This window comes from Thalassophryne amazonica, chromosome 11 (genome assembly GCF_902500255.1).
Source record: "Thalassophryne amazonica chromosome 11, fThaAma1.1, whole genome shotgun sequence".
Lineage (NCBI taxonomy): Eukaryota > Metazoa > Chordata > Actinopteri > Batrachoidiformes > Batrachoididae > Thalassophryne > Thalassophryne amazonica.
Window position 1 is genome coordinate 57,407,190 of NC_047113.1, and position 13,224 is coordinate 57,420,413.

The following is a 13,224-nucleotide window of genomic DNA, read 5'->3' on the forward strand; positions in this document are numbered from 1 at the left end:
ATTCTCAGATGAAGTCTGCTATCTCATAAAGGAAGACTTAAAAAAGAAACACATTTTATCACAGTAAGTAACTTCTAGTATAATTTCACAAATGTGCACACAGTAAATGATGTTTCCACAGACAAAGGCTGATGTTACAGACCTCATTAAATCAAACAGTAGAGTAAGAAATGAATGTTTAAACTCTAAATCTACATTATTGTTCAGAGGGGTTTTCCCCCAACGTTTTCTTTTGGGAGGAGACACCTTGAGATCACAAGGATATATACTGAATCAAAGCAAGAGGGAAAAATACCAGAGGGTCAAAGCACCAGCTACTGGTTGACCAAGCAGTATACCAGGACTCGAAGACCAGGCAGACCAAACTGGGCACAGCCTGGATTGACTACAAGAAGGCCTATAACTCAACGCCTCACACATGGGTACTGGAGTGCTTGGCGCTATACAAGGCTAACAGTGCACTGATAACCTTCATCAGGAACTTAATTGGACTGTGGAAGCCATCACTGAAGGCCAACTCCAAGCCAAATGCACAAGTCACCATCAAGTGCGGAATATACCAAGTTGATACACTGTCCCCGCTGCTCTTCTGCATAAGCATCAACTCCCTTAGCAAACTCATCACTAAAGGCACTTTTCTACTACACAGAAGTAGCACTACTCGGCTCGACTCGGCTCTACTCGGTTTGGTTCCAGGCGCGTCTTTTTCTACTACAAAATAGTACCTCCTCAAGGTGGGCGGGGTCAGCAGAGCAAATTGCAGTGACGTTGTTTTAAATGTGACATAAACATAAACAATGGCAGACTACGTGTGTTTACTGCTCTGTGAGTTTTTAAGAGAAAGCTGCTGGCAGCAAGATGAAACGTGCTTGAAAAGTACAGAAGACTTCATACAACAATATGAAGACGAGAAGATACAAGCTGCAAAAGAGACAAAGCATGACGGTAAGCTAATCGTTAGCTTCCTAAGTAGCTCATAAATAAGTAATAACTGCAGCCTGTCGCTATTAAGTATTAAAATTGTAGCTGTCAATATAAAGCGTTAATTTAGATGAATTAATTACAGCACCTATCACACCTTCAGTCACACTTTGCTCCATTTTGTTTTGACGTCAGTGACTTGGTCTAAATAAAGACGCGTTTCTGAGAGCAATAAACGTGTAAGATGTCAATACCTTTTATATCAAAGTAACTTGCTTTGATAACTTATTGTTAAATCTCAAATGTAGGAGTTTGTGCGTTTACTGATGTTCATGCACAAAATGTTCGACTGATTTTTATGACTGTTAAATAATGTCACCACTGAACTTGAACAAGCTTAAACCCCATTAAAAACATTTGATTTGTTTTTCATCCAGATTTTAATGTTCAATGGGCAAATTTAAATATGAACTCTAATTAATATAAGATAATTATTAAAGGAGTCATATTGTGCAGAAAGAATCAGCCTCCAAACTCCCACAATTCTGTTTTATAGGCATTCTTTATAATATAGCCTTTTATTGTCATTGTACACATACATACAATGAAATCTGTCTGCATTTAACCCATCCAAATTACAGTTAGACAGTTCTCCCAATTTAAGATCAATTTACAGCTTGTTTAATACTTGCTTGATGTGTAACAGAAATAACCCAGATCCTTTTTTTTTTAACCAGATTATTAAATTTCCCAAACACACATAGATCTGAGTTTTTTTAATATACCTGAAATTAAATGATTAATTTAGATTAACTAATCACAAACCCTGTAATCAATTACATTATTTTTCAATAACCTGACAGCACTAATGGTGGCGAAGTGGTTAATGCACTTGGTTTCAGTGCGGAAGGTTCCGGGTTCAAATCCCATCCCTGCCACATTCCTCCATGTAATGTGGAGTTGCGTCAGGAAGGGCATCCGGCGTAAAACCTGTGCCAATTCAACATGCACATCCACCTTGGATTTGCTGTGGCGACCCTGAATGCAAACAAGGGAGCAGCCGCAGGGACTTACTTTTTACTAATTAAAATATGTATGTGGTGTGTGTGTGTTTCAGATGGTTTTCTCAGACTCACCGCTGCAAAGGTTCATGCCACGGAATGGGACACCTTTGTCATCATTTGTCTACATGTTATACACCGGTTATGTTTCACTGTGAAGTTTGAATAAATTTTGGTACTTTTTGCTAAAAGTACTTTAACATAAGTTTACTTTTACTTTAACACAAGTTTAGACTTAAAATCTTCATTTGTTAAAGTCTGCTTCCCACCAATGGGATAAGTAACGTTAAACGGTGCTTTCAAGCAGACTACAAAGTCACAAAAACACTTACCATTCGTCGCTTCCAACAAAGCCGTGGCCAAGTTGCAGTCATCCTGCCTCCCGGTGATCGACGGTCGGTGTCCGTAAACAGCGTTCCTGCGGTCGAACTGTTTCCAGCCCTTAAGGACTGCGGCCGCTGTGGTCCTGTAATCACTTTTAAGCTTTTTCAGCTGTTCTCTGCATTGCTGTAATGTCGAGCGGTACCTGTAAGCGGCCAAAGACTGGGACATTTTCTCATTTTGGATCGCTTCATCCACCTCTCTGTATTCTCTCCTCCGCCACCAAACACAGAAATGTCCACAACTCATCCACGGACCACAGTGTGGTTTTGTGCGATTAAAAAAACTCGTTGTGAAATGAAATGTAAAGGACGGTCGCTGTTGCACCGCTGTGACTATTTAAAAATGGCAGGTTTGATTTTCAACAATCAAACTTTGCAGTAGGTTTGATTGTTGATTGTACAAATATTGTACCAGGTTTAGAAATTTTATCTTATGAACAGAGATTACATGAGCTTGGTATCACAACCCTAGAGAACAGGAGAGTTTGTGGTGATCTTATAGAGATGTTTAAAATACTGAATAATTTTAAAAATGTTGACAGTTCAACATTTTTTACAGGCAGGGTTTATGCTGGCCTTAGAGGTCATTCTGAAATGTTACAAGTAGAAAGATCAAAATTAAATGTTAGAAAATTCTATTTTAGCAACAGGGTAGTAGCCCTTTGGAATAGTTTACCCAGCCACATTGTAAGCTCACCTACTGTAAACACTTTCAAAAACAGATATGATCAATATTACTATGGTTTTTAGAGAAATTTTTATTCCACTGATGTGTGCTTTTATGTACAAATGTACTATTTTTTTTTCACAGAATAAAAATGTTTTCAATGTTTTCTCGTCTCGGATGGCTCGTCCAGTGAGGACATTCTCTGACAAATCAGTGGCCACCAGTCTGCTGATGTCACATTTTAGTATCGGCTCGGCTCGCTTGGAACCGCTTCTGAGCAGGTACCAAAAAAGCACCCGGTACCAGGTACTAACCCTAATGGAAAAGCAAAAAAAACTGAGTAGAGTCGAGCCGAGTAGTGCTACTTTTGTGTAGTAGAAAAGCGCCTAAAGAGTGACTATAGATATCAATTCTGGAGTGGGGTAACCATCAGCCACCTCCTGTACATGGATGACATCATGCTGTATGCAAGAGTGAGCCACAAACTGACTCACTGAGCCACCTCAGCATGATCTACAGTAAGGATATCAGGATGTCATTCGGACTGGATAACTGTGGTCAACCGTCTGAGGAGGTGGAGTTACCAGAAGGCAGGATAGGGAACATACAGGACAGCTACAAGTACCTGGGAATCCCACAAGCCAATGGGAACCATGACAAAGATGCAAGAAGGTCAGCCACAACCAAATACCTCCAAAAAGTAAGACACGTGCTGAGAAGCCAGCTCAATGGCAGGAATAAGATCCAAGCCATCAATACATACACCCTACCAGTCATCAGATACCCAGCTGAGATAATAAGCTGACCACAGGAGGAGATAAATGCCACTGATGTAAAGACATGGAAACCCCTCACAATGCACAGAGGTGTCCACCCAAAAGTCCAATACCCTGAGGCTCTATGAGCAACAGAAGAAGGAAGGGCGAGGATTTGTGAGTTTCAGAGCCACAATCCAGGAAGGGACGAGGAGCATCCATGAATACATCGGAAAGATGGCCTCCCAAGATCAGCTCCAACAAGAATGCTTCAGACAGTTGAAGACAGATAGTGATAAGGAATGGGAGGAGGTGATATCATGGAAGACCAAGCCCCTCCTTGGGATGAACCATCGACAGATAGTTAGTGGCTGATATCAAGAAGATTTACCAGTGGCCAGAAAAGGCCATCTTAAAGGACAACACAGAGGCTTTGGTCATGGCAGCATAAGAACAAGCCCTAAACACGTGATCAGTAGACGCAGGAGTCTAAAACAGCTGACAGGACCCAAGTTCCAGGCTGTGCAAATGTGCAAGGCTGTGCAAAAGGTGAAGAAAATCAGAACACATATATATATATACATAAAAATCTACCTCTTTTTATACACACGCACGTATACATGAAGAGCATTCAGGATATTTTCACAATGACTGGCAGTTGTACTTAACTACATAAACAGGTGAATTAGATTAAGCAACCAATTACAAGACTAACGGAGTAAATAAGCCCTCAGAGATTGCATCAAATGGCTGAGAATGGAATTAGAGCAGAAATAGTTTATTGACAGTGGGGTCAGACAAATGCTATTCCTGTCGCTGTGCAGCAGAGCTAGGTATCATCAAGAAAGGCAACAGATAAGAGCAAGTTAAGTCCAAACGTGACACATTTACTGACATTGTTTTGTATCTGCTTCAGAATGTGAAATATCTGTACAAGTGGGCAGGATTAGTGTCTGGAAATACAGAGAGGAATATAAATAGATTTTTCATTTTCAAGTCTATTTCTTTTCCTAATTATGCTGCAGGTTGTTTTGCTTTCTTGTTATCTTTAAATAAACAGAAATGTTATATAATGTATTTTCTTGGATGCTTTGTTTGTTTGTGAAGTGACACGTGGGGAATGAGGGAGTGCTGAAAATCTAATATTTAAAAAAAAAAAAAAAAACTACAAGTCATTCCCACATGTATCTAGGTCATTAAATAACCTAATCAACACAACTTTGCATTTTCCATTTATAACAGACTTTTATAAAGACTTTTAGACATTTACACACCAATCCAGTATGCTCACCACAAAACCTATGATTTCTGTATATAAAGATGTGTGAATATTGTTATTGTGATGATATGCACTGCATACCTTTACTCGCGTTTTCCACATGCTCCAGTTCTTCTGGAAACTTCAAAATCTCTGGGTGCTTTTCTTCACACTTTTCAGCCAGAAAATGAAGGAGTGTTGTATTCTGACTGATGGATTTAGTGTCTCGGAGCTAAAGGGGAAGAAAAAGAAAAAAATGGAACATAATATTCTAGATTTTGATTGATTTATGTGTCACATGTCCTCAAGGGGTTTATGCACCTTATTTAAAATAAATAAATAATGATGGTAAATGGACTGCAGTTCTATAGTGCTTCCATCTGATGGAGACCCTCAAAGTGCTTTAGAAGGATGATAACAAACAAACACACACACACACACACACACGATGTTGAAGAAATGGCCAATAGTCCAGTGACAGCCAGTACTCAGTGGACAAAGTGTGCATCAGGGCAACATAATCATACGCGACAAGGCTTCTGTAGCCATTACACATGACCAGACAAAAAACAGATGCTCTTGCACACAAAAACAATGGCAAACTAATGACAGGAAAATAATATAAAATTAAGGGGCTCGAAAGGTTGAATAAAAGCACTATGTTTTTCAAGCATGTACATTTGCACAAGCGCCTGTGCTCGTTCACAGAAGCCAGTCTTCTAATCAGTGCATACGAAAGTAGTTCCCTATTCGTTCCCCACTGTGATTGCCATGCTGTTCGAACGGCATGCTGGGAAAGCTAATTAGTACAAACCACCTCTGTGTACTCATACTGATAATATCTGCGCTGTAAACAGCCTGCAATTGGACATGCCCACACATGTGCACATATATGTGCACGCGCGCGCGCACACACACACACACACACACACACACTTAACTTTTATTAGATGGGGATCAATCATTTCCTCACTTTGAAGTAATCACAATTTAATTTCATGGAATTTAAATTTTAATTTGTTTGTTATACACCAAACTGTCATTACCACAAAAAAGTGCCTCTTCGGAATGCTGATTTAATCTGCTCAATAATGTTTATATTAAGTAATGAAAAATGCACAGGTTGTTGTGTGGGCCGCTGAAGAGGAGGTACTGCTGGCCCACCACCACCAGAGGGCGCCGCCGCCCCACAGGAGCAGCCTCGGTAACAGCTGTCACCCATCACCTGAGACAGCTGACGGCAATTATCACTGGGGTATATCAGCAGGACGGCATCTCCACCTCATCGCCGAGATATCGTTCTACCTGGAAGGTAATAATCTCAGCTGACTGCTTGACAGTAACCTTTGTGATTTTTGTGAGTGATTGCAGACTTTTTTCTCCAACGAGAGGTGGAGGTAGCTTCCCTGCCGTACAGGTTGCTGGGTGCAAACGCGCCCACGTTAATTGTGTTCTTGTTCCTCGCCAGCAGTACCAGGTCCGACACGCGGAGGCAGTGGCCACCTGGGAGTTCGGAACTTGGCGGCTCCAGTATTCCCGGGGTCCTGTGGCGGAGGAAACCGTGTGGTTCCGGTTCTACTTTGGAGAGGCGTCTCCTATCTTCGAGCCTGCCCACACGACACCTTTGTGAATTGAACTTTGTCCATTGTTGTAATTTGTTGTGTTTGTTGTGCACGTTCGCAACAGTAAAGTGTTGTTATTTGACCTATTCCATTGTCCGTTCATTTGCGCCCCCTGTTGTGGGTCCGTGTTCCTACACTTTCCCAACACAGGTAAGAATCATGAATCAGGAATTCGGAACTGGAAACCAAACAAACAAATAAAAAAAGCTTGCATCATATTCAAATACAACAGGTTATGCTCTGAATTTATTGGTTAGAAAATCCATTCAGCTACATTAGCAATTTTATATTGCAATATGATATTTTTATGTGTGCCCGTACTGGTTTCATTTTTGTTTTGTTACATTAATTCCTACAATATACACAAAACTACAAAATGCAACACATTAGTGGCTTTCCTTTATGTGTTACATAAAACGTTATATGCATGAATATGTATATTAATTACCTGGTCATTGTTATAGTTACAATAAAATCATAGGTGAAGTACAGAGGTGGAATAAGCCTGTCAAATGTGGACACAGAATATTCTATATGACAGGAGTGAATTCATAATTTTAAGTGAATTTGAAACTACAAAAGGGTCGTTATTGGTTGTGATAAAGAATCCAATTAACACATTCTACTGTGGACTCCAGTATCTGCTGCGTTAATCATGCACATATTTATGCTATTTTCAGGCTACTTTGCATAAAATGTTTCAGTGAATAAGTTGTAAAGGTAATGTGGAAATAATTTAAGTGGTTGTGAAATATCATTGCAGAGGCTGTTGTCATGGGTAAATTACTTATTTATTTCATCCCAGTTCATCTCCGGTTCCTGAACCATTTCAAAGTTCACGGTTGTCCAAGGCACTCATCACAATAGAATTTCTTGCAACACTTTGGTGCAACTGATTCTGATGTAATGGCCACATACGTATTACCTGATTTACCCATGTGACAAAACAAATCAGGGAAGAAGTGAAACATAATAACTATGCAGTGGTTGGTACTTTATTATCGCTGTAATTGTTGCAACGCTTGATACTAACCTGGCTCTACCTCATTCACACATTGCAATCTTCACACATAACTGCTGTGCTGTCTCTCTTCCTCAAACACCTACACACAATATAACAAAACATACACACACCACACAGTGGGTGTCCTCACTGTGATCTATTATGACATTTTATTTCCAACGGGAAAGAAACAGTGAAGTTTAAATGCAGTTTTCAACTACAGACACACTTTGGAGACATACTGCACCTGAAAAATGAACTGAAATAGGAGCTAACAGGAGCTTCACTCTGATCTCACTGTGTAATGTTGTGCTGGAGAAGTGTTTTAAAGCCCACAATAAGGTATTTATGACGGCTGGAGTCCCGAGTAAACAAAAACAGATCAGAAAAGTGCTGGATTTTTGAAGCCAATACAGATCCTTTGTAAAATAGCTCTGAACAACCCGAGAACTAATAAAACACATTCCTTTCAAAGTAGCTAGCCTAGGCTAGATGACAGAATGGCTCACAAAGGTATTTAACTGAGAGTGTTAATAAAAGCTGAGCTTGTATGTGAGTAAATAATGTGCTCCGTGTTGTGATCGCCAGAGGCTCAGTATAAAGCAAACAGGCCAGAAATGAGCTAGGGCTCTATATTCTTTCTTAAAAACTTGATAGAGTAAGATAGGTATCACCGGACAGCTGAGACTCGATACGTATCATGATATATGCACACACATGTGGCCTGCGTATTTTTATGTGATGACATGGTTTTGAATTAGAGTACCGTATTTTCCGGACTATAAGTTGCACCGGAGTATAAGTCGAACCAGCCACTTTATCCATTATAAAGAAAAATAAACCATAAATAAGTCGCATGCACATACAGTTATATTAACTTACCATGAAAAGTTCAGATGATAATATTGTGACGGCTACCGTTTTCAGATGCATATTTCACTAGTCGTAACTTGTAATCTGCAGAGTATGATTTTCTTTTTGGTGGCATTTTTTCGAGCCTTCTCCGTTGTCTTGTTAAGTTATCAGTAATGTTGAAATTTTTATTTTTCTATGGTAGTCAGAAGTTGCAGGAACAGTCACACAAGGCTTGAGTGCCCTCTCGTGAGCTGCATTTTAGCTACGGATATGTTTGTATTTTGCAGACCACATTGCGAGCTGAACCATAACCCGCACCATCGCTGAATAGTTCTTTTTTAACATAGTACCCGCTGTGGACCATAGTACATATCAGGTGTCAGCTGCCGATGTTCGTGCAGCACCTACCTGCGCAGCTCATGACCTCCCCGTGGTGTCGACACCAGCTCCTTCTAAGTGTAGATGCTAATCCTCCGCCATCGCTCACCCAGTGCTCCCACGCAGCTCTCTGCTCACACTGATATCCAAGGGTTGAAGCTGTTTTGTTAGCCCTCCCGGAATAACAGCAAGCACTGTGTTCATCTGCTTCACACACTGTTTCACAATCATTGTCTGGGTGAGGTGAGGAATATGCGTCCAATGTTCTGTTCTCTGATTGGTTATCACGACCAGTGTGACCTATAGGGCAGCCGCCATACTACAGTGCCCATGATGCACTGCATTTCCGTTTCTGGTGGCCATTTTAAAACATAGAGCGACTCTGTCACGTAAAATTGTTTTATTACGGTAAATTTATTGAGAATCTACCAGTATATTTTTCATTTATAAGTCGCTCTGGAGTATAGGTTGCACCCCCGGCCAAAACATGTACAAAAGTGCGACTTATAGTCTGAAAAATATGGTAAGTCAGTCAAGGCTGGCACACAACTGGGTTCTGAGATGGTTCTGCATCAATTTGGTGTTGCATAATCATGCTACAAATGCACGCACACAAACACACATGCACAAACACACACTGTATTATATTATACGTGGTGTGTCCATAAAGTAACGGTCCTTTTTATTTTTTTTGGATTTCATTCATATGTTTTTACGTCAGACATGCTTGAACCCTCGTGCACATGCGTGAGTTTTTCCACGCCTGTCGGTGACGTCATTCGCCTGTGAGCACGCCTTGTGGAAGGAGTGGTCCCGCCCCCTCGTCGGATTTTCATTGTCTGGAAATGGCGGAATGAAAAGAAATTTTTTTCCATCAGAATTTTTTCAGAAGCTGTTAGAGACTGGCACCTGGAAACCATTCGAAAAAGTTATCTGGCTTTTGGTGAAAATTTTACAGGCTTCACAGAGAATAAGGACTTTAACTACAGCTTTAAGGACCCCTTTAAGGATGGTCGGTGCGCCGCGCTCCGAGCTGCGACGTCACGGCACAAACCACTGGATCATTTCTAAGCTGATGGCTCTGTGGATACGAGACCGTCGTGTGCTCTTTCTCTGGTTATCACAAGAGCTGGACATCAGCCATTTTCTGGCAGATTTCACTTTTAACAAGAGATTTTGTCATAGAAAGCCGCGCAGAGGCTTCGCGTGTCACGACCGATTCGCTGATGAAGCGAGACAAAGGAACACCTCCGTTTCGGAGTGTTAGAGGACAAGTTTGGACATGTCTAGCTCTCCACAAGTTCTCTTATACTCACTCGACTGGTAAGCACTGAAAGCCGAGATAGAGAGCTCTGTGTCAGTCTGATCCCATCAGATCTCAGAAGCTAAGCAGTGTGGCATCTGGTTAAAATTGGAAGGGAGACCTCTTTGGAACACCACCGGTTGTGTGTGTTTCTCCAGGTAAAACTGGAGTTGCGTCGGGAAAGACATCCAGCATAAAACTTGTGCCAAATACCAGTGCGGATCTGGCTCTATCCGCTATGGCGACCCCGAAAAAAAAAAAGGGAGCAGCCAAATGGACAACAACAACATTATGTAGCACTACATCAGAAAGGGCAATAAAGGGCATGTACAAAGGCATAAAATTATGAAGCATCAATGTTGAGAAGGCTAATTCACCTTATATACAAACCAAGTGCATGCTGGGGACATTAACTGTTAATTGTCATAACTGTGTGATAGACAGTTGTCAATGCTGCAAATGTAACTGTTGTGTATTCATTTAAACATACAGAATGTAGACTGAAATTAATGTTAAATTACCAGTACTAAGTCAACTGCCTGAAAGCCTGTTGTGTTCAACTTAAACTGAACACAAATCATTACCATGTGGTCTTTAATTATTAAATAGAGCCTGTGAAACTGCTGCTGCCTCAATAAGCCTGGGCTAAAACCCAACAGAAACATTTTTTCTTTGTTTTGGACTAATGTAGCATATGGTTTTCCCCTTTTACTCAATATGTTTCATTATGAATCATGTCTCCTATGCCCATAACTATCACTGGCAACAGCTGAATTCTAGTGTTTTATCATAAGTTCTGACCCCCACCACCCTGAAAAAGTGTAAAGAACTATGTTACAGATAATTTCATTTGAATTCTGATTATTAAATCCCTGAGAAGTCAGCCCTGGCCTATCCTACACCAGTTTGCTCACATCTGTTTCATCGTATACAACAGTTACTGAAAAAAGCACATTTTACTGCTGTCCTTGTAAAGCCGTATTCAGACGGCTGAATATGTGGCCACACTTGGTATCAGGAGATTTGTGTGTCCTTGACAGTGAAAGGGGTAGTGGTACTAGTGTTGGAGGGCTGGATGCGGGAAGGCAAAGGTGGATCAACCTGAGACTTCCATTCCCATCTTCATCCTCCTCTTCCCTGATGAGCCCATTAGGTACCACAGACCTGCCACTCAGGGGGCCATTTACTTGATTGACGAAAGTGAGAAAGCAGACTTTTTCCTTGTCCATCAATAATGGCCCAATCAGCCCCCCGAGGCTTTACCAGACTCTACACTGACACACTGATTCAGTCAGCTGAAGGAGTAGCATAGGCATATTAAATTCACCATACCGAACCCTCATTCACACATTGAGCTTGTTTTTATTTATTAGATCTTTTTTACATTGTAGGATTGATGCATTTAACGCGATCTGTTGATGTCTTATTTCTGTGAACAACCCCCCGACCCCCACCCCCTTGCAGCACTGCTATGAACAGCAAGAAGGTAAACAGCGACATAAGCTACCTTGACACTTGCACAAATTTGATCCTGCATAAATTTCGTGCCACTTGAACATTGCACAACCTGTTCGCAAACATGGTGTGTCACTGAGTGTCAATGTGTGTTATTGCAGGCAGGGCCTCGCACAGGTTACAATAGCTTATGATGAGTTTGGTCATTGGCACGCAAGATTGTGTGCCAGTGCGGGGATCAAATTTGTGAGTGTCAATGTGGCTATAGAAATGTGTCATGTTTTTGAAAGGTGTTTCAAAATTTCACACAGACTGCTGAATGCATGTGTTTTAACCTCTTATTTTAGACATTTAAAGCTTTACTTCTAATCACTGGCAACGTCAGGAAAAGCTAAGCTTTTCCTCAAGTTCTCAAAGAACCTTGTAGCCCATAACAGCATTCTTATCAACTTCATTATTAATTATTCAACACAAAGAGTATTGTTGCCTATTACCAAGACTGCTTGAGCAAAAAAGTTCTTATTAATGAAGCCAAATGTCATCTATAGATCTGTCGAGTGTTGCTTACTTTTTCCCTTGAAAGTGGAAAAGAATTTTCAATTTTAATCTTATTTTTATTGGGATTTTGGAATGTTATTTGTAACCCCAAAGATGTGAGGTGCATACAGTATTTCGTAGTTGTCAAGTACAATCTTTCTTAACATAAAACTTAATTTTGTCTGGGATGATAGAAATCAATCAGTGGTGAAGGCACCGTCCTTCATCTTCAGGGCAAAGGTGCTGCTAAATAAAAAATGTTGTGTATTTTCCCCCCCACCTCAAAGTTCAGTTTATTTTTTCTCCTTTTTTAAAGACTGACTTGTTGAAAGGAACAAGAAAAAATTTAAATAAGTAACAATCCTTAAGGGACCCTTCACACATAGTGCAAATATCTATAATTCAGTGCAACTCCCGGAGGAACAACTCGTATGAGCGCACCACGAAACATCGCGCCGATGGGCAGGCGTGCACGATGCCAGTACGATGGTTCATGCACGTGGTACCACAGTGCCAGCAGCTGCGCGACGTGGTTACACATCGCACAGTTGCTGTGGAAAAAAAATAAAATAAAATACATATCACCCACAGGATTTGAGCCTGCATGTTCCAAAAGCTCTGGTTGCTAGTCAGAAACTTTACCATTGAGCTACCATCACTGGCCTGTGAAAGGTATAGGAAAATGCTTGATATGAGGAAGGACATCGACGTATTTAAAAAAAAATGAAACCACACACCATATACAAACATCGCATTATATTGAATCCCTCTCATCAAGCTGGCAATACAAATATAATCCATCTGTTGCTCTGTAGATGACCCATGGTCATAGACGTACAGTCATGAAATTACATGGATGAGAAGCAGTTCGCTTGTCTTATCATGTCCACATGTGCTAGCGAGTGTCCAGTCGGCATGCACGCATGTCCTGCCCGACACACGTCTTGTGGATGGCGCGCCGCAGGACTGACACCACGGCATGTGGAACAGAGCTCACGTGGGTGATGTGACAGTCAGATTGCCCGC

At 40.9% G+C, this 13,224-nt stretch overlaps 1 protein-coding gene across 2 annotated transcripts in view; it reads right to left on the reverse strand.

Moving 5' to 3' along the window:
• diaph2 (diaphanous-related formin 2) overlaps window positions 1–13,224 on the reverse strand; it is a 1,163,737-nt gene that overhangs the window by 358,569 nt on the left and 791,944 nt on the right. For both annotated transcript variants that reach the window (XM_034181862.1, XM_034181863.1), the window contains one exon: window positions 5,148–5,277. In XM_034181862.1, the coding sequence (XP_034037753.1) occupies window positions 5,148–5,277 (130 nt within the window). The remainder of the gene's footprint in view (window positions 1–5,147; window positions 5,278–13,224) is intronic.